Source organism: Typopeltis vanoorti, chromosome 13 (genome assembly GCF_054136105.1).
Source record: "Typopeltis vanoorti isolate ZY-2024b chromosome 13, IOZ_Tvanoo_1.0, whole genome shotgun sequence".
Lineage (NCBI taxonomy): Eukaryota > Metazoa > Arthropoda > Arachnida > Uropygi > Thelyphonidae > Typopeltis > Typopeltis vanoorti.
In genome coordinates, this window is record NC_143561.1 from 7418298 (window position 1) to 7441415 (window position 23118).

The window sequence follows — 23118 nt, forward strand, 5'->3', positions numbered from 1 at the left end:
ATTGTATAAGTATGACCAGTAGGATGTACTAAATTTACTATTGTGCTATTTAGCCTAAATGTACTATTTAGGCTTTAAGAGTAGAAATGTAGGAGAACTAAAGCTAATTTAGAGACATCTTTAAGTAAATATGAATTGTGATACAACTGTGTAAATATGCTAATATAGACCAAGCATTTAATTCTTGAATTAAATGGTTTGTAAACAACACATTGGACTGATTTTATCAATGCACTATCCCCAAAAATTCGAACCTGTATAAGATTAAGTAACAAAAGTTGAATATCAAATTTAGATAAGTAATTAAGATCAACATCTGCTTTGTTCTCGGTTTTGAATCTCATAATCTCACACTCAATACATAGTCTAACTGGTGCAGCCAAAAAAAAAAAAAAAAAATTGTTAGACTACAGAGTGTGAGCTAATAAGATATAGCAGAATGTAACAAATGGCAACAACCGACATTTCACAACACTTAAGGAATAACTGAAGATGAAGCAAAATTATTACATTACAATTGGTTCTCGAGCACTATTCAAATTCCCTAAACTTTGAATAGTACCTCATACACCACTATACCAAAATGATGCACTATAACAAACTACAAAAAAGTCCTGAGCAATGTCTAAATCTCATACAATCAATACAATTTAAAGCTCACTATTACAAACAGTGGAAGCACAAAACTTTCATGAGAGTGAACTGGGTTCTGTAGCAAATTAGGTAACAATCAGTAGACTAAAACACATCAAATGCACAATAATGGGAAGACATAAAGATCAAGAAGGGTATGAAATTATAAAAATGAAAATCCAGAATTAACATTTAAATTTTGAAATGTTACAGAAGCATAAATTAATGTCATTTACCCGAAATTTCACAATAAAACAAATATTGTAGCTTATGTGATTAAAATAAAAAATATGGTCAAAAACTAAAATTCCAAATTAAGAGAACAATGTCCATTTTTGCCAACTGTGCATCAAAGTCTCTGTCCAGTTAGGAATCTGACACTTGCCAATTAATGCACACAAATGTTCATCACTTGTGTTGCCTTCTTCTTTGTAATTGAAGATGATCAATTATAAAGTGGACTATCTACTAAAGTTTCTAGGTTATTTTTGATCTTAATGGTACAGACTGCACACATACAAATTTAATTTATCACGAAGATTTCAAATAAGTTACATTAATTTAAGCAAGTGTAACATTTCAAAATATAAATGTTCTTTCTGGTTTTCATTTTTATAATTTCATACTCTTCTAGTTCTTATGTGTCTCCTGTTATTGCACTTGCATTTTTACCTTTTTTTTTTTTTTTTCATGTTGTCATTTTGAGTACCTTATGCATGGTTTCTGCCTTTCACTGTTCTATGATTTTTTTTTTTCTCACGATTCCCTTTGTTCTGTTTCCTGTAATTTCTTTTGTTTCTATTTCTTGCAAATTTCTTAATTTATTTGTTTCATTTCTAGCACTTTCATCTGTTTTATTTCCACAATTTCATTTGTTTTACATCTCATAACTTTTTTTTTTGTTCTCTTTCCTGCTATCTTTTGTTTAATGGGAATGGAGTGAGTAGAGAGTATTTTTTTCTCCCCTAAATTCACTATAGGGAATAAAATCTGTAAAGATGTAGTCATTAGCAGTTTTAAACCTTACATTAATGTGAACAAGTAATGAAATGCCAAAATCTAATAAAAAAAAAGTTCTGAAATTGAAGGCAACAATAACGAAGACTGCTGTATTTACTTTACTAATGACTGCTCTGATTAATGATCACGGATGTAGAAATGATTCCATATGAGACTAACATAGAAAAAATATATACAATGACAAACTTTAAATAGTATCATTAAAGAAGATTATTCTGTAACAAAAAATAATTTATTCAATTTCAAAAATAGCTGAAGATGAAATTTAAAATACCAGAGTAATTTCATTTCAATTTAAGAAGTTTATAGGGCAATATTAGCACTATTACTGTAAGGTTTTAGATAAATCTTTCCAAGTTTAATATAATGATTTTTTTTTTTTTAAAAAGTATTTTTTTCAAGTTTTATTAACTTCCATTATAACTTATACTTTTTTTTTATAATGTTCTGATTGCAACGATTATAATATTTTAACTATATATCACTTTGAATGATGAATTTTATTTTATGAAAGCAAAAGCAAGATAAAACCTTACCTTAACTAACTCATCTTTTAACTTATATATTGGAAGGCTTTGCCTCTGTTCCAAAATGGTCATTTGAGTTTTTTTACCATATGAGGCTTTTGATCCACCTGTAATGTGTTTCTTCCATTCTGGTAAGTCTTGAGTAGACAAACCAATGCCTCTCATATTGGCTGCTAAGGTACGCCCTTCAGCTGTACAAATATATACAAATTGTATAATGAAATAGCAAAACAAGCAATTTATTAACATCATATAATAACATTAAAAGATGACAGCGGACTGCATAATTTTCTATTATCTATTTGTGATTATTTATTTCATTTATATTTTCTACAATATCAATCAGATAAGAAGATGCAACTTACAACAAATATGCAAGAAACATAGAGGGTAATCAAAATTAAACTATCCCTGTTTAAGGCCTTGTGGAGCATCACCCAGTGATCCAAATACTACAAAATGATAAAAATATGAGAGAGAGAGAGAGAGAGGGGGAGAAAAAAAATGCTACCAGGGGTGTTGCAAGCATCAAATGTATGAATTTGCATATGACACAACTAAGCAGGTGACAGGAAGGTTTAAAAATATGGACATGAGATTTTTCCCTTCATTCTGGTTGTTAATATCGTCCACACTGATGGCACTAACATTGCCCCAGCATACTTTCCTCATGAAGCTGTACTGCCTAAACAACTATAATGATGTTGCTGCACTCAGCGAATTTCATCACCTGAACAAATTTCAATGAGATCCACTATCGTCATGTACTCTGTGACAAAGGATTAGTCATTTGAAGAAACGGGACTGTTGTGAGTTAGACCTGGCAGAGGTTGCAAACCAATCAGTTCACAACAAGTGAATGAAGTTGCTACAGCCATTATGGAGCAGGCTGTGAAGAACAGCATTCATTCCCAGTACACATGCTGTATCAAGACACATGGATGTGCCTTACACAGCTGTCTGGAAAATCTATGGAAGATTCTGCATTTCTACCCAGTAAAGATAATAAACAAACAACCAGTTGTTATTCGGTTAAATGCTGAGATTTGGGAAAATTGTGCCTGAATTTCAGCAACAGCTTCACATCCTCCTGAATTTTTAATACTGACAGAGCAACAAGAAAAACAGTGGCTAAATTTTTCTACCAATGGGCTTGAGCTGTAAAATCCATCATTTGTTAAGGAGGAACTAAAAAAACATCCATTATGAAATGATAAAACATCTTCAATCATCTTCTATGGATTTCCTTCTCTTACTATACAACAGAATACTTGCAGAGGAAGAGTTTCCAGATTCTTGGAATAAATCAGTTGTCACTGCTATCCCAAAACCAGGAAAGGATTCAATGCAAGCAAATAATTATCGACCTATTGTTCTTACCAGCTGCCTTTATAAGATATTAGAGAAAATGGTTCTCTGGTATTTAGAAAGCAATGACCTTCTCTCAAACATACAATGTGGCTTTCATAGGCATCATTCAAATTTTTCAACCATTTGGTCCATTTAGAAATTTGTATAAGAGATGCATGAAGCAAGAACATCTGGTTTCAGTATTCTTAAACAAGAAAAAAGCTTATGACACAGCCTGGAAATATGGCACATTATATATACTTTCCTGTATTTATTAAAATACTTTGTCTAGGCAAGCTTTCCGAGTAGTTTTGTATCAGAGTGGGAAGTATGATATCTCAGCCATACACCATCAAAATCATGGTGCTCTCCAAAGCGCTATCTTAAGCATGACACTTTTTGCTATCAAAGTTAGCAGCATCACTGAACAGCCCCCCCCCCACTGTAGGCAATGACCTATATGCAATGATTTGACAATTTACTCTTGCTCTCATAACATGAAAGTAACTGAAAGACAACATCAGCAAGCAACTGCTCATGTCTCTCCATGGGCTCAGGTTTTCAGCAGAATAAAGTATCTGATTACTTTATATTGTCTCTAAACTTATGGTTCATGTTGCTCCTTTTCTAACCTTTGATATACACACAGGTAAGCAAAGCTTTTATGTTATGGAGCATCCTTGAATTAGAATGTGTCTTTTGATTGCAATTTAAAAAAAAAAATTAAAATTTAATGAAGTTATCATATATATTGCCTACCTCTGCTTTATGTTTGGTGATAACAATCTTTGAAAGTTGAAGTAGAGATTACAGATGGTGATGAACAAATATGATATTAGAGATAGGCAGAATACTTATGGAGTAAGATGAAGCTCAATTGAATTTTAAAATTTAAAAACAGATATTGATAAAAGAGTTTATAAAGTGTTAAAACAATAGGATGCTATTAAATGTTGAGAATAAATTTGGTAATGGATGATGTGATACTATTAGTAAATACACTCAATGGACAAATATATTTAAGAAAGGAGACAGAAATGATTGTAGAAATTACAGAGGAATAAGTTTATTAAATACAGGTTACAAAATTTACAGAAAAATCCTGAATAAAAGACTTAGAAATACTGCAAACAATCTATTCTCAGAAGAACAAAATGTTTTCAGACATGGAAGATCATGCATAGACAATATTTGTGTTCAAATAAATTATTGAAAAAAAAAAAAAAAAAAAAAAACGAGAATTCAATTTAGAGACTCAAATGGCCTTCATAGATTACAAGAAAGCTTTTGATAAAATAGACAACACCATGGAATATAATGAAAAAACAAGGATATCCATTAAATTTGGTACAAGCTGTACAAAGTGTACATAAAGATTCAAACTTAGTGCTACAGTTAAGTAATAAATTAATAATAAAGATGTTGAAACTAATCAGGGCATCAGACAGGGATGCAGCTTATCTCCAACTCTATTCAATATATATATATATATATTGATTAGATTATTAAATTACCGAAAATAACAATAAAACAAGGTATCCAGTTAACCAAAAGAGCTGTTATCAATACAATGATGATGACCTTCAAAAATTAGTTTACGAATTAAACAAAATAAGCCAACAATACAATTTAAAAATTTCACAAAAGAAAAACAAAAGTCATGGCATTTAAAGGTCAAGATCATATTAGATGAAAAATAGCTATAGAAAATGCATGTATGTATTCTTATAGCAGAATTCAGCTATAGTTTAATGTCCAATGTTGAAAGTCACTCTAGGGCCTCCTTTGACACCTCATACATCTCCTGCAGGTCGCCCTGGAAACAGTGAAGGGGACAGACAATGATGATATGTTTTATAGTCTGTAGGATATGGGTGCAGTCACAGTAAGGGCTATTTACCATATTCCATTTATGTAGGAAAGCCACATCTGCCTTGATTTACCTTAATTCTGTTGATAGTTGTCCATGTCTTCTAGGAAAGATGAAGTTGGTCTTGCAGTTGCAGTTGCAGGGGTATTTCATAAGAGAGCCATTTGTTGGTTCCACGTTGTGAGCTGAAGGTGCGTCCCAGAATGGGTACCTTAATTTCACCTGGGTTCTAGCATTTATAAGGGTTTGAGTGGAGAGGCAGTAGGGAGTTAACTGTGATTTTCTCCAGTTCTTTTAGTGAAGCCTGCTTTCTTCATATATTCGGTGGGGCTATGTTGGAAAGCATGTTGGAAAGCCATGGTAAAGGGGTGCATTCAGGGTCCCACTAATCATGCACATGGTTTTTGTTGAGTTGGTGTGTGAGCACTTCTTTCCCAGACTGATGCACAGTACTCTGCAGCAGAGTAAACAATGGCCAGGCCTGAGATTCCAAGTACCTTGACTCTGCAACTCCAGCTAGTTCCACTTAGTCCTGAGATGATAATGTTTCTTGTTTCTATTTTGGTTTTCACTTTACAAATGTGATGTTTGTATGTCAGACTTCTATCCAGGTTCAGAACCCGTGACTGGTGATGAAGGTCATGCTTGGCTAGGCTGCCACAGAAAATTAGGTTGAGTTGGCAGTTTGCCTCATTGTTAAGATGGAAAGGTGTGGACACTGTTTTGGTGGATTTGGCTTTAAGTGCTACTGCTTAAAATATTTCTTGAGAGTCTCCAAATCCATGTTCAAGACATTCTCTAGGAAGTCGAAAGAAGGCAACTGGTGAAGTATCGCCATGTCATCCGCATACATATTATTTTAGGTATTTTATTATAGAAAATAAAATAAAACACATGACAAAGTTTAATTATTTAGGCTGCATAATAACATATCTAAAAGATAAAGATGAAAAATAAAGAAATTTCAGAAAATCTGTGGAACAATTAAAAGGACAAAAAAAAAAAAAAGATAAAAAAACTCGACTAAAATTTTATCAAGTAATGGCTATTCCCACTCTACTATGTGGTTCAGAAACATGGACCATTATAAAAGAAAGATGAAAATAAACACCAAGCTGCAGAGATGAGATTTTTAAGAACAATTAAAGGATGCACAAAATTAGGCCATATAAGAAATGAAAACAAAAAGTAAAGAACTATATATTTATGGCGTAAATGAAAAGATCAAGGAATATAGAGAGAAATGGAAAGAACATCTATTTAGGATAGAAAGATATCGGCTACCAAAAGAGGTAGATAGATATAGACCAAAGGGGGGGGGGGAGAGAGAGAGAGAGAGGAAGACCAGCTGCAAGATGAAAAGACCAGTGAAGCAGGAAGAGGCAAGTGCCTAATTCTTGAAAAGAAGAAGATGACCAAACATTAGGGATAGCTACACAATAGTGTTGGTCTTCCTCTAATGTGAATAACAGCCTGAACTCTCTGAGACACTGACTCTGCCAGATATAATTCCAGCCATGCCTGTTGCATGGAGAAAGAATTGAGGAAGTCAGCAAGTTTGAGTACCTGGGATCCATTATTAATGTGAAGAATTGCTGTTCAGAAGATGTCAGAAAAAGGTTAGGAATGGCTAAAACAACAGTCAGAGACCTGTCTAAAATCTGGAAGGATGGATCTATCTCCATGGGAACAAAGTTGAGGATTTTGGATGCAGTTGTTTTTCCAACAGCGACTTATGGATGCGAGACTTGGAACCTAAAGAAGTCAGATAAGAAACGGATATCTGCTTTTGAGATGTGGTGTTGCAGAAGGCTGCTGAGGATATCATACACTGAAAGGCGTACAAATGAATGGGTGTTAGAAAAGATTAGTAGAACTTTAAGGCTCCTTAAGGATATTGACAGAAGAAAATTAAAATATTTTGGACACATAGAAAGGATGGAAGGAGGACTTCTCAGAACAGTAATAGAAGGTAAAGTTCCTGGAAAAAGAGGCAGGGGTAGACCATCAATGAGATGGATGGATGGCGTGTGTGGAGTGACTGATCTTCAGAGAGTTGAGGCTGCCAAAAGGGAAAACAACAGGACTACATGGCGAGGCCTAGTGTGGAACATCATCGAGCATCGGAGTGACCATACGGCATCTGTAGATGCCCAGCGAACACAGACAGACAGACATGCCTGTTGCAGCACTGTCCACAACTGCGCTTTAGACGTCAGTCCCAAGATCCACGGATCTGATGTCTTGCTCTATGGTGAGACAGAGAGAGATTGAATTTAAATCAGGAAACATTGGGGCCACTGGATGTTCCCAAACTCACATGTTCCTCAAGCCATGCCTAGATTTCAAAATTTTAAAAGATTAAAATACAGACCTAAAAAACTGTAAAGGATAAGAAAACATGAACTTAAAGACCTCAAAAGCAAAATAAAAAAAAACTTATGATAAAAGATGAAATAAATTTAAGTAATACCATTTCGGAATAAAGGAAACAGAATAAAAGAACAAAATTTCATTATGTAGATAACAAAAGTACATTTTGTAGCTATCTGTCATGTGTATACTTCTGTCGAAAACACACTCTTCATCCAGATTCTGCATTAAGAATGGGACAAATTGTTATTCCAGTAACAACAGATGTCAAGTTCTTAGGACTCATCTCCAACAGAAAACTTGCATTCCTTTCACAAATTTATTAACTCTGCCCTCTACTGAATAGGGAGCAGAGTGATCTCCACTGCTTCACTTTATCGTATACTTGTAGGTTCAAAGCCAGATTATGGTCCCAAGTCTACTGTTACGGGGTGCTTAAGGGTCAAAGCTGTATAAATGAGAGAAGACCTCCACATAGCCTTTAAAGGAATGTGGAGAACTAACCAGGGCTTCTGACCTAATGTTCCATCCTCACCTTTTCGTGGTGCAGCCAGTTGGGTATCTACTAGGATACTGAATGAACGAGGATGGGCTGGCAATTTGGGATTTAGCTGACCAAATTGCATTCTTATTGGCTTAAACCAAAATACAAAATGATGGTACAACATTACAAAATTTCATGCTGGCTGGGGCGTCGCCTGGTTAAACAAGACACCCCCCCCCCCTCCCTGTTGTTTTTGCCAGGAAACCAGGGCAAACAGTGAAAGTCAGCTACTGGAACAAATCTGAAAACACACACCAACTCAACATCACTAGAATCTATGCGGTTAGCCTAGTGGCTGTGCGCTTCACAACTGTATGACTGGGGAAGGAGTGTCCCAGGTTCAATTCCCGCCAAAGATGTGAGGAATTTGAGGATCTTCCTCACCCATAGCCAAGTTAGTTTGGGCGCAGGCAATAGAGTATTTCCGCCAGTTTATCTGGCATTTTTCATCCTGCAAGCAGGCAAACCGGACCCATGAACACACACACGGATCTACAGCCATAAATACTTAACCACCACGAGGGGGCTCGACTCGCCCCAATAGGGATGGGAGAGAAAAAGGGAGGAAACTCCATACGAATAAATAAATGAACATCACCAGAGTTAAAGATCGGTACTATCAACACAAGAAGCCTGCATGGCAAAGAATTGGAGCTAGATGAGGAATTAGATAAGTACCAGATCGACATAATAGGGGTGACTGAAACAAAAAAGACAAAAACTGGTGAGATCTATCTGAGCAATAAATACAAGATGTTATATTCAGACAATGACAATAATCGAAAAGAAGGGGTAGCCATAGTATTCAACACAAAATACGAGGCTAATCTTCTTGAATGGCAGGCAGTCTCAAGTAGTGATGTGGGCAAATATCAGAATGGAGAATTGGACAATGAGACTTATTTGTGCCTATGGTCCCACAAAAGATGTATGATGCTTTAGAGAAAGCAACATACACAATGAAAAAAGAAAAGTTGGTCCTTGTTGGGGATCTAAATAGCAGAGTAGGAAATGATTGTCAGACATACAAATATATTTTGAGAAAATATGGAGAAAAGAGCAAAGCTAATAATAATGGCAAATACCTGTTGGATTTCTGCTTAGGACATGGACTGCTTATTACTAACACCATGTTCCAATATAAAAATGTGCACAAATTCACATGGAGAGAAGAGGCAAGGAATAAGAAAAGTCTCATTGATTAGAGAGAAGCTATTCAAAAAGCTACAGTTATATTGTGTCAATGGGGCATTATATCAAGCAATACATAGTCTTTATTTGAGTTGTAAGTCAGCAATTAGAATTGAAGGAAGTACAGGAAGGTGGTTTAATGTTAAATCTGGTGTGAGACAAGGTGTACATTATCCCCTCTGTTATTCATTATCTATATGGATCACATTATGAAGAAAAGTATTAAACCTGATATCAAAATTGTAGATGTTAATGTCAGCTGTTTGCTTTATGCAAACGATGTTATACTTCTAAATAAATCCGCAACAAGTCTGCCAGATTCCCTGACTAAATTGAATAACTTTTGTAATAGATATGGTATGAAGGTGAGCAATAAAAAGACAATGACAATGAAAATAGGCAGAATCATTGAAAATGTCAACTGCGTTGTGAATGGAGAACCTGTGGAATAAGTAAAACATTTCGGCTACTTAGGCACAATTTTTAGTGAAGATGGTAAATGATAAATTAAATATGGAAATAGACAACAGAGTCAACAAAACTGGTATGGTAGGAAGTCAAATGAATAAATTCATATGGAATAAGAGAGAAATTAGTCAGAACATTAAATTAGCTGTATATAAGGCAGTGTTCAAACTAGTTTTAACTTATGGATTTGAGAGCTGGGTCAGAAGTAAAACACTGGACCAAAGTGACTAGAGACCGCAGATATGAGTCCTGAGAAAGATTAGAGGTGTGAAAAGTTGCAATTAATGGCAATATCATATTAAAAACGAGGATGTTAGGAAAGAACTTGACATTGTCAGCATCCAGGAATGTGTTAGTTAGCAGAGCTAATCTCAGGTGGTATGGTTACTTAAACAGAATGGGCGAGGAAAAATTAGCAAAACAAGTGTTCTCTGACAGGGTGGCAGGAAAATGACCCAGAGGAATAGGTGGATTAGTGAATAGGTGGACCAAGATATAGGTGGATTGATATGGTACAAAGTGCCTTAGAGGATAGAAATATAAGATCTGATAATGTTGGAGTCTTGACAAGTAACAGACTGATTTGGAGGAAAATTGTAGATAGTAAGTTAGTAATGATGTAAATTTTTCATGTAGTACTATCATATCCTGTACACACCTTGAGGGTACATGGCAAAATTTGATTATGATGATGTCTACTGTTCCTCAAGATAGAGTTGCCTGCAATGTTTGGATCATATCCATCACCAGAATTAGATAGCTATTAGTGCTTTTTGATTATTGCTCATTTAATGTATCTTTATTGAGGCAAATGTGCCATTTTATATGGACTGGTATCTCTTCTGTTTTGGGAGGCTCAATATCACAGACATAAGACTGCCATATATCTTTTCACTATGCATGTTAAAGAGATTACAAACTATTTGCATGAAACTTGACAATATTACCTGCACTGAGCATAACAGCATTCTTCCATGGCAGGTTTGCACACCATCATCTGTCTATTTGCAACTGTTTAATGTGCACAGAGCAACTCACTCTGATTTCTTGCCCATCTGTATTGAGAGTTCGATGAGAGAGATATCTCTGTTGGCTGTGTTGCTGTGTTTCTTGACATTTCTATCTCCAACCAGATCCCACCGACTGCAGGAATTATACAGCAGAGGTGCATGCTATTCAGCTTGTATTTGTGCATATAAAAGAGAACTACTACCAAAAGTGTGTGATTTTACAGACTCATTGAGTTTTTTACAGGCTCTCTCCTCTCCTGTGTATAATCCACATCTAGTGTTTTGTAAGGTGTTACACTTTTTGTATAAAATGAAGACCCTTAATTTTGATGTTCAGTGTGCTGAATTCCTAGCCACAGTGGAATTAGGGGAAATGAGAGACTGCAAATACAGCTTTTAAGATCAGCTCAGTCATCATGGCAGGAAGCACCAACAAATAAACTACATTATATTAAATCTGAAATTAAGCATTGGCCGTCTAGTAGTCAATGTAAAAATAGAAGCAAGGAAGTTGTTCTTACTAAGCTCCTCACAGGTTACAGTAATATACATACTTATTTACTGAGGGATGATGATCTACCTATATGTGAAAAATAATACATGTAACTTACTATTTGTTATATTTTGGTGGATTCTCTTAATGTGTCCTGCAAATTTGCACTTTCTCTTTATAAGATCTTCCATGAGCACTCTTTTGGTTCTATTAACTTGAATAACTCTTCACGCATCATATCCTTTTTCATTCATTTGTTTGCTTGACCTATCCTTTATTTCTTTATGTGTTTTATCTCCTTTCCTGCTATTTGCCAAGTGACTTTGTAGTTAGTCTCTTCAACTCTCATGTGTATCATCACAGCTGCTGCATGCAGGCATACAGGTTGTGCATGGCACCAAGGCATCACATAGACGGAATGGCATTCACATTTTAGACATCTTCATCATTTAATTTTTTTTTCTTTTTATTATAACTCCATTGACTTGAAATATGGCTGGCATGCATATTTATTATGGTATTTTTCCAAAAGATGGAAGCGGCTTGTTCTAACTTGTTCCACTTCGACTTACAAATGAGGAAGTCTAATGAGTGTGCATTAATTTTCTGACTTCTGTACTGATTGATGAGTAGCTTAAAAAAAATAATAATTCTTTAGTGGTGTAAGTGCACTGCTAAAGTTGATATTTCATATTGCAGTCTGCAACATCTGCCATTTGTTTTTTTTAATGTAACAGAATGGTATTGCTAAGTTCCCAATTTAAATCTACGAGCTTTCAGCGTGACACAAATCACTATGTAATAACAGATATTCATTATAGATTAATAAAGATACCAGTAGAGATTACTATGCAATTATCTGCTAATTATATGCAATTGTTTTATATGCAAAATCTAAGTAGTATTAAAGTTTAGCAGTTTGCATTTATTTTAATATGTTACAAATTCTAAGCTCTTATATTATTTCTTCACAGATGTCAGAAAGAAAAAAAAATTATTAGGTTTGGAAAGACTTGCAAGCCATTAAAGAAGAAAATGAAATTATTTGGATATTCAATAAATTTTTGAAGATAATAGTTGGAATTCTGAAAATAAACCCATTAAAATGAATGTGCTTTGAATGAGTTCAGGTATATGGCCATGTAATATGAATATTAAGCAATGGGACGTCTTGTTGACTTTCAACGTCTTTCTCTCATCCAGAGATTTTTTATTAAGGTCTAACACCTTTTGGCTACTTGTATATGAGAAATTTAATACTTCTGCATTACTTCTTGGTCTGGCTTCCACTGATGAGACTTTAATAAAAGTCGAAACTAGTCTGTGTAGTGGCCCCTCCCATTATGCAATACATACTAAGGCAAGTGATATGAAGTCATTAGCCTCTATATATGAGTAGCTCAGATATGAATATATTTCACGTGTAAAACATTGTTTTACTTCCCTTGGGTAAAGGATTAAAACCAAGAATATAATTTCTTGGCATCTTTAACACACACACACACACACACACACACACACACACACACACACACACACACACACACACACACACACACACACACACACACACAGGGTGGCCATAATTAAAGAAGAGGTGTTCAGAGTCCTGTAACAAAAAATGTATTGGATGAAATTCAGCCAAACTTGGTGTAAGTACACTCTGGAACATGGAGTTTTATTTACAGAAAATAAAAAATAGTACAGAATTCTGTTACCAGCTGCTATAATCACATGATTTGGCATTTATTAAACAGTAGTGGCTGGAAAATACACAGCAAATCAATTTCTGTGTTTGCATAACTTGCAGATGTGGTTCAATATGTCCTCCTTTCAGATGTTCTAATAACTGCATTCTATGAATACCATTTTGTACAATGTAACACAACAAATCTGCATTGATTTGTCTCAAATGCTGCGTTATTCTGCCTTTCAAGGTTGCTAAATAAGGAACATGCCCTCATACACCAAGTGTTTCAGATGGCTCCACAACCAAAAGTCACAACTGTTGAGATCAGGTGAATGAGGTGGCCATGTTGTTGGAAATGCACGACTAATTACTCTGTATTCTGTGAAGTGTTTTTTGTAACATTCGCTGTACTGGCATGTCCAATGATTCAGCAGTTCAAATTCAAAAAGATGCTGGGTATTGTAGGTTTTGCTCTGCAGGTTTATCATTGTAAGTTTGGAGAAACCTGTGCTGATGCACTTGATATTTCCAAGGTATTTGAAAGTCTTGCATAGAGCGCTTCTTAGCAAATTGCTTCTTATAGTTTGCTTTCCTTCCTTTGTTGTTGGATTGTGTTTTCTCTCCACTACTACACGTAGTTTAGTGGCTCTCTGTCTTCAGACTTTCCGGTTAATTCACTTCTTCCTCAGGACATTTTTCACCCACATTTATTATGAATAAACCATAATAATAAACAATGCTTATTATTATGGTTTATTCACCATAATAATAAACATTGTTATGTTTAATATACATAAACATAACAGTTTATGTATAATAAACTGCTAAGTTTATTAGCAGTTTATTATACATAAACTGCTAAGTTTATTATACATTACTTGTATAATAAACTTAGCAGTGCTTACACCATCTTGCATTGGAGCAGCAACAACTTAGTCACCTTCAATGCTGGAGAAACAGTTTTGTCCCACCCCAAGAAACTGGGGAGGGGGTCATTAATTCTGCACTTGATTTTGATAATGCTCAACTTATCAGTTAAGACCATCTCTTTCCTTGGACCGACTCTTATTTATAATCTTTCCTGGCACATTCACATCACTTCTATAGCATCTTAAACTTTCCAAAAACTTGGCATACTTTTTATCTCAATATATTACTTATCTCCTTTCCAGTTGCTTACTTTCTACAAATCTCAAATCTCCCAACCTTGGAAAACTGCTTTCACATTTGAGGTCGTGCAACCAAGTCCTCTATAAAAATTCTTGATCTCAATACAGTTCAGAAGAGTGATGCAATTAACTGATGACTACCCCCCCTTACATACTCTCTTTAGTCACTGCCTCATACATGGTTAGTTTCTACATTGTATCACTTCCACAAGATATTTCCATGGTCACTGTTCAGGAGAACTAGCATCCATTATACTCTTCGCTTCTGTTAAACCTATAGGAACATAAGCAGCAGATTCACTGAGTTGTACTCCCAATTGTCTTTTGTTTAACCTGCCTCAGTTCTGTGGAACAGCCTTTCTCATGAAGTATTTGCCAAATGCTGCAACTTCACCTCTTTAAGAATAATATAAACAGATTACTTTGCTCTTCAACCCATTCAACATAGCATTTATTTGCTATAGGCCTTGTAGTCTCTTGTGTGTGGGAGTGACATGCTTTGATTAAAAGAATACCAACCAACAGATTACTTTGCTCTTGATCCATCCCACATAAGGCATTTATCAGCAATAAGCATTAAAGCCTCAGGTGCATGGAAGTGATATATATATATATCTAGCAGCAACTTCTTAATTCCAATATGCTAACATAAATATTCTAAACACAACACAATGAATGAAAATTTCCAAGTCAAAATCAAAGAAATGACCTACTGCTGTACGTGACAATACACATAAATAACTACGAGGGTGATCTGAAAAGTTCTCGTCCTCTACCATAGATGGCAACACCATTGGCAAGATTTCTTTTTTTTTGCTGAGTTGGTAAATCTGTCATAGCCATCAATGTGAAATTGCAAGTCATTCTATCAAGTAAAGACCTTTACTTGATAGAATGACTTTTTTTTTTTACTTTTCAGACCACCCTCATACATAATAAACTATACACACACAGTTAAAACATTCATATTAATTACTAATTAATAAAAACACTCTTACAATATGAAATATTAAAAACTCATCTTGAAAGCAGTAAAAAATTAACACAACTTCTTGCAGATAAAGATGGCTGTACCTTATATTATAGCATAATGTTTTATGAAACTATGACTTCACTTATAGACACTTACCATCAGGAAGTGGATCAATCCAGTGCTTGTTTAAACCAGCAGGAATAGAATCCATCTCTGCTTCCCGTTGTTGTTGTTTTTGTTCCCTTCTTTCCTTTGCCAAAGCCGACTGCATCATAGCTGCCTGAGCTAACGATCCATCAGGATTCTAAAAGATTTCAAGTGCATTAAGTTACATAACTGTAAATTTAACTATGAGCAACAACATATCACAAAATATAATAACAGTGTGTTATCGTGTGTTTACTGTACATTTTAAGGAAGAAATAGCGTTTGGCCAGGTGGATGACTCACCTGATAGTGCCGTCTTCTCTTTACAACCATCACTGTGCTGTGGCATGATGTTTTGAAAGTGTTCAGAAAATAGTTTATCAGCGTACAGTGTGAAACAACTATCAAATCTGAATAAATTAAAGCTGCCAAAAAGTTATAAATTATAAATGCAAAAATAGATTGCTTAATATATATTATGCAACTGACAATATATATTATTCAACTGACCATCCACCATAAGAGCATTGCTTATTCTGTTGTATGTTTCCACATTTAAACTGCCATCTTAACTGAAAACTATGGCTAAATAGCTAAAATACTTAACTTGTGTAGGTTTGAGATTCAGGATACAGTTGATATTTTCTAAGTTCTGCCCATTTTCAGTTTTTGTTTTTCTTGTTGATTTTCATGCAAAATTTGTTAATGCATTTATTCAATTTAGTTAAGGAATCCTGACACTTGATGGATTTATTTAAGAGTATAAAATAATCTACAAAAGTAAATATCTGAAATTAACATCTCCAATTTTGATATCATGTTTAATATCGCTTTTTTCAATTTAAATATAGACTATGCACTGCTCTATATAATGCAATATTTATACCATTTAACTGCAGTGTTCTGAATAGCTTTACTTCTGTCACCTTGTCATATGCCACTTTCAGATCTACAAAACTTAAATATACAGAACTGTTAGATTCCCCGGATTTCCTAACTTCTTCCTCCTCCTCTTCTTTAGTCAGTTCCCATCATCTACTTCTGGATATAGACTTCCCCTTTATTCTAGTTCTTTCTGTCTCTTTAGCCAATGTCCACAATCACATATAAAATCTTTGTAAATCATCCCCTCCATCTTGTTTTTCAGACCTTTCCTTCTTGTAACCACTCGGCACTTAATTTTGTCTACCTTTCACCTGTCAATCTATTAATATGGCCAACCCATCTCGTACTTCACAATATCCTCTACTCCGGTCATCTCTCTAATTCTGTCTCTTTTTGGTTATGTTGAGCATTCTTCTCTCTAATGGTTTCTAGACGGAAAGCGACCTATTTTCTTGTTTTTAGTCATTGCCCATGTCTCGTTTCCATAAGTAAACAATAAAATAATGCACATATTAAACAGCTTTCTTTTTTAAGCATATAGGCAATCCTAACAGAATCTTTATACAGCCAGATCTTTATTGCCAAGACTACAAGAACATTACTGTGACTGCAACATACCAATTCCAGAACATCAATGCCATGACCTTTCCTGCTGATGGAACCGACTTTGTCTTCTTTGGCGCTGAACAACCAACTTCTGTTTTTTGACTGCTGTTTGGATATTCTGGTGTGTAATGGTGAATCCAAGTCTCATCCATAGTAATAAATCTATGCACACAATCAGTTTTATTCTTGTTAAAACGATCCAAGCACTGTTCAGAGATTTTCACGAGAGTGCATTTTTGATCTGCTGTGAGCGAGCGTGGCACCCATCTTGTGCAAAGCTTTTTCATTTGCAAATCTTCATGCAAAATATATCCTACACATTCTATTGAAATGTCTATAGTCCCAACAATTTCACGCACTTCGACTCACTGGTCATCCAATACCATATCGTGCACTTAATCAGTGATTTCTGGTGTTGTTACACTTTTTGGACATCCTTCACATGGATCATCTTCAAGGCTGGTACGGCCACGTTTAAACTCGGCAGCCCATTTCTTAATTGTCGAAAATGAAGGAAAAGAGTGCCCATAAACTTTTATGAACTTCGAATGAATTTCTTTTGCCGTTAAGCCTTCTTTTACAAAGAATTTTATAACAGCATGATACTCAATTTGATCCATTTCAAGGGATACAGACAACACTTTTGCTTCAGACAGCTATATAAAACAAACTACTTGATAGAATGACTTGCAATTTCACATGGATGCTGATGACAGATGTACCAAATTAGAAAAAAAAAAAAAATCTTGCCAATAGTGTTGCCATCTATGGTAGAGGCCGAAAATTTTTCAGACCCCCATCCCCCCCTCATAGATATAAAGCTGTTAGTGATGGGCAATTGATGGTAGTTGTGCGTAGTGCAAGAATTAAATAGTATGGGGGAGATAATGAGATGTGTGTAGTAGAGTGGAGTAGAATGCTTTCCTGCGATGAGTCCTTGGAGGCATCACATAATAATAATTTAGACTTGCTCTCACTAGCCTATAATCACTATCATAGTTAAACTGGCTGAGGGATACATATTCTAACATTTCCAAGTTATTCACTACTGATACTCTATGATAGGCAGCATGGCTTTATAAAAAAGTAGGCCCTGCTATAATAATTTATTCACATTTTATAATAAACTGACAGCAGAATTGGATAAAGGAAAAAAAAGTAAAAAAAGATAAAATGGTTATAGCATAATACTGCTTGACTTTGCAAAGGCATTCGGCACAATAACACGTAACAGAGTCAATGGTAATGAATATGAGACTGGTGGCATTGATGAGAGGGATGGGTGTCCCAAGGCTTTGTCCCCTAGTCTTTAATTTGTATATTAGTGATAAAGGGAAAAATTTAAGAGGAGGAAATCCAGTTGTTTCCTGAATTGCAAAACTGGGATTTGTGAGGTAGTTGTATGGAGGGCAATAGTAGATAAAGGTGATGTAGATATACTGTAGGATGATTTAAATAAATCAATTTATTTAAATTGATCTATCCCTGATGGATATTAACAAGCAGTTAAGCACCCATAGCCTTGCAAGTACCCTTGGATTTCTTAACTGTAATATGAGGATAAGGCAGTTACCCTTATTCCTCCAAGTATTCTTGTCTGTAAATTGTGTGTGTTCTACTGGCTGGTTTGCCTGTTCAGAGAGACGAAAAACCAGAGGTTTCCAGGAGGGAAAAAAACCTCTATCTCCATATGAGACTGGCTAACTCACTTTCACTGAAAGAGACCAGATAAAGTTTCCTCAACATCATGGATGGGAATCAAATCCAGGTCTTTCCGACCAAAACTTTGTCTATACCGACTGAGCCATGGAGGCTCTAAATAAATTGATAGTGTAAGCAAAGGATAATAGTTGTCAATTCAATGTTGCGAAATGTAAGATAATGCACTTTGGGATGAAAAGATTACATACACTCATACTGATGGTACTGGATTATAGAAAAATAACAAGGCTAAGGATATGGTGGTGATGGCAGACAAAGATTTGAAACTCAGAGGACATATTGCAAACAGTTGCAAAATAGCTGAAAGGATTACTTAGATGTTGAAGAATACAATGACAAGTAAACATAGGGAGGTTATAATTCTTTATAAGGCTATGGTTTGGATGAATCTTGACTGCTGTGCACAGATTTGGTCACCCAGGCTTCTTGGGGATCAGGAAGTGGCAAAGAGGATTCAGAGATGAATGACCAAAATTGTGAAAGGTCTATGGAATGCTTCCTATGAAAATAGATTAAAGGTTTCTGGGTTGCACAGTTTAGTTGAAGGCAGAGGAGAAGGGATATAGGGACATGATACAAACTTGTAATTTACTAAAGGGATTCTATAAGATTGAAACAACAGAAATTTTTCAATACATGACAGAGGACAAAGGGTCACCCCTTACGAGAGGCAAGATTCTTTGCTTGGAGAGAAGTGAATCAGTGGAATGAACTGTCAGAGGTAGTTGTGAGTGTCCCAATGGAGAATTAGTACAAGGAAAGGTCTCATAGGCATTGTGTGAATATAGATAATGTGGGTCTCTCAGCATGAGTCTTTGTTTCCCTGCAGATCAATTTTCGTTTACTCATTTTAAAGAAAGTATTTCTTATATACAATCCCTGGCTTTCTGCAATTTAGTAATTCTTTGTCCTTGTCTCATTTCTTAGACCCATGCATTCAACACATAAAGCACTTTCCACCTGTTTGATTTGCCCATAATTCAGGTAACTCCTACTTTACACAGGGGATGCGCTTCAAGAAATCTGTAGAAAGAAAATTTCCATGTTAAATGGAAGATTAATTGCTTAAATACTCACCTTTGCAACGAGTTGCCCGGTATTGTACTACGTACTAGGACTACTTGCATTAGCTCACGCTAGTATTCGCCGATATTTTTATAGTTTACTATATTCAGCATGAAACTCTCCGATTCCAATCTTTGAGTTTCTTATTCGGTTTTAAAACAATGTGGGATTTAATATCCCCTTAATTTAAATAGTGTTTATACCGCCGAAATGAAGCCTGTTGGCTCTTTATATTTAAGCAACTTAAATGGGTGCACCTTTTGGACAACTCGTATAGCAGAGCATATAAGTTCTTTTTGCTATACCCTTTGGTATTAATTTGGTCTAGCTACTCACTGATGAAGCCTCAAAAAAGGCTGAAAACTGGTCTGGGTAGTGACCTCCTACCATAATGTAATAACAGCATATATTTCCTAGGAAGTGTGTTTTTACATTATGGAAAATACCAAAGAATAGCAATCAGAACTTTACTCACCTATGCAACGAGTTGTCCGGTATTGTACTACGTACTAGGACTACTTGCATTAGCTCACACTAGTATTCGCCGATATTTTTATAGTTTACTATATTCGGCACATGAAACTCTCTGATTCCAATCTCTGAGTTTCTTATTTGGTTTTAAAACAATGTGGGATTTAATATCCCCTTAATTTAAAAAGTGTTTATATCGCCGAAATGAAGCCTGTTGGCTCTTTATATTTAAGCAACTTAATGAGTACACCTTTTGGACAACTCATATAGCAGAGTATATAAGTTCTTTTTGCTATACCCTTTGGTATTAATTTGGTCTAGCTACTCACTGATGAAGCCTCAAAAAAGGCTGAAACCGGTCTGGGTAGTGACCTCCTACCATAATGTAATAACAGCATACATTTCCTAGGAAGTGTGTTTTTACATTATGGAAAATACCAAAGAATAGCGATCAGAACTTTACTCACCTATGCAACGAGTTGTGCGGTATTGTACTACGACTACTTGCATTAGCTCATGCTAGTATTCACCGATATTTTTATAGTTTACTATATTCAGCATGAAACTCTCTGATTCCAATCTCTGAGTTTCTTATTCGGTTTTAAAACAATGTGGGATTTAATATCCCCTTAATTTAAATAGTGGAAGATTAATTTTTTTTTCATGCCTTTAAACTGTTTTTTATTGATTGATCAAATTTTTTCTTTTCTCATATTGATGCAGTGTACAAAATATCTTGAAACAAATCACATTTATTCAAAATACAATGAAATACTGTACTTTGAATAAAAATTGTAATTGCCGGGTAATGTGCTTTGCACATGAACACAGGTGCATAGCAATGTGTAGCATAATAATATATGTCTATAGCAACAGAAAAAAAAAAACTGCATAAAAGCAAATCAGGAGTAACCTGTAATTTTCCAAATTTCTTTATGAGAATAATTGGAAGCACATGCATTTATTTGTATTATTATTAAATGAAAATCAGATCTTGACATCACCTATTTGTTCCAAACCCAGATGGCTCTTCCCCAAGTTTCTGTTTCATAATTTTTCTTAGCCTCTTCTCAAGCATGCTTGAGAAGAGGCTAAGAAAAATCTTGCATGGAACAATGATTAGGAAAATTCCTCTATAATTCTCGCACTAGTTCATTTTTACAGATGGACACTTTGAAAGGAGTACTCCAATCATCATCTAGAATTTGACCTTTTGAATGCAAACCTCTACAATATTTTCGACCACTGCCCTATCACTGCTTGTTTAACACCCTAGATATCCCGAATATCTTTATCCTCATTTTTTTTGTGTCATATTTTTTTCATCTCTCATTTCTTTTACAGTACTACATTTCCTGTAATTTTTCACAATTGTTTTCAGAATATTTTCCTTATCCTGATATTTATCTTTATATTCTTTAGTCTTCCCAAAACTTCTGTTTAGCACAAAACATTCTCTATTTTTCTCAGCATTTTTGCAGTTCGAATGCTAACTTACTTGCTAGAAACTTACTACATACTTTTTTTTTTAAACTATTATTGCATCTGAGTTAACCCTGAAGTTTTAATTTTTATATTTTGTAAACAACTTCATCATTTGCCTCTCTGGTTGAATTAAGCAATCTTTTCTTCAAACTTTGCCAGTGAGTCTCCAAAGTTTGGTTCTTGTTTTCCTGCTCCATCCTTCTTTCTTGGATAATGTTGGTATATTTAACTCTCGAGTTCATCTCTGAAAACTGCTCAACTATGATTCTTTTTTTCAACACATAAACATGATATTCAATTTCATCCACCTCAAAACTAAATGGCTAGTTTTTCAAGTATACTGAATACTCTTTTGTTCTGAACAAGTGTGAAGATATCACTATCGTTAGTAATACAGTCAATGAGACTTTTCTAACTTTTTGAAATAATGCTGGATCTAATATCCACTGATATTTTTTTTAAATTTTGCATTGCCGAAGTGAAGCCTTTTGGCTCTTTAATTTAGTAAATACTTTTACTCACCGACCAAGAGTTTGCTTACTAAAAATACACTTCCGATGTTTCAAGTTCCTTAGTATTGCAAGAGAGTTTTTGCTCTCTTAAGGTTTCTGCCTGGTCCCTGAAGATGAACCAACCAGTTCGAAACAGCTGTCAGGCCAGTGAAACCTAAAAAATGGACCAAATTAGAAAGCAAATATATGCATGCCTAGGCAGCGCACATGTTCTCTAAGGTGGTCCGTGCTAGGGCAACTCGTAAATGCCGGTGGATGTATTCCCCGTAAGCTTTTGGGTCAACTTATTTTTATGAAACTTTCATAGTTTCTACATTCGGCTTTGAAATAATGCTGGATCTAACATCCACTTGATTTTTATAATTTTTGCATCGGCAAACTGAAGCCTTTTGGCTCTTTATTTTAGTAAAACACTTTTCTAATTTCTCATGGCTTCTCTTCACAATGTGGAGATCTTTGTGTACACATCTTTATGTTGGAACATGTTACTGATTACTAGTCCATATCCTGAACAGAATTCCAGCAGGTACTTAAGATTATTATTAGCTCTGCTCTTTTCTCAAAGTTTTCTCAAGACATTTCTCTATCTAGTAATCATTTTCTACTCTATTTTAAAATAGAGTAGGAAATAATCTAACCAACTTTTCCGTTTTCTTCATGTCAGTCGCCTTCCCAGATAATCTAAAAAATTTTTTCACATCATCCCACGAAACTTGATTCCATTGAAGGAGATTTTCCTGTTTAGTGGTGAATACTATTAGCTACTCTTTCCTTTCCTTTTTCTGATCACTAGTCTTAAGGTAACATCATCTAGTCATTATTTGGAAAATTCAATAGTACTCTATTCATCCTTATTTAACAAATGCCTTAAACATTAATTGCCATATCATCTATCCTTTAATGGAGCAAGGACA

At 35.0% G+C, this 23118-nt stretch overlaps 1 protein-coding gene across 2 annotated transcripts in view; it reads right to left on the reverse strand.

Moving 5' to 3' along the window:
* The window catches only part of pea (ATP-dependent RNA helicase pea), a 319525-nt gene that overhangs the window by 113951 nt on the left and 182456 nt on the right, over window positions 1-23118 (reverse strand). For both annotated transcript variants that reach the window (XM_090402685.1, XM_090402684.1), the window contains exons 13-14: window positions 15468-15615; window positions 2190-2371 (exon numbers count right to left, since the gene is read on the reverse strand). In XM_090402685.1, coding sequence (XP_090258811.1) covers window positions 2190-2371; window positions 15468-15615 — 330 coding nt within the window. The remainder of the gene's footprint in view (window positions 1-2189; window positions 2372-15467; window positions 15616-23118) is intronic.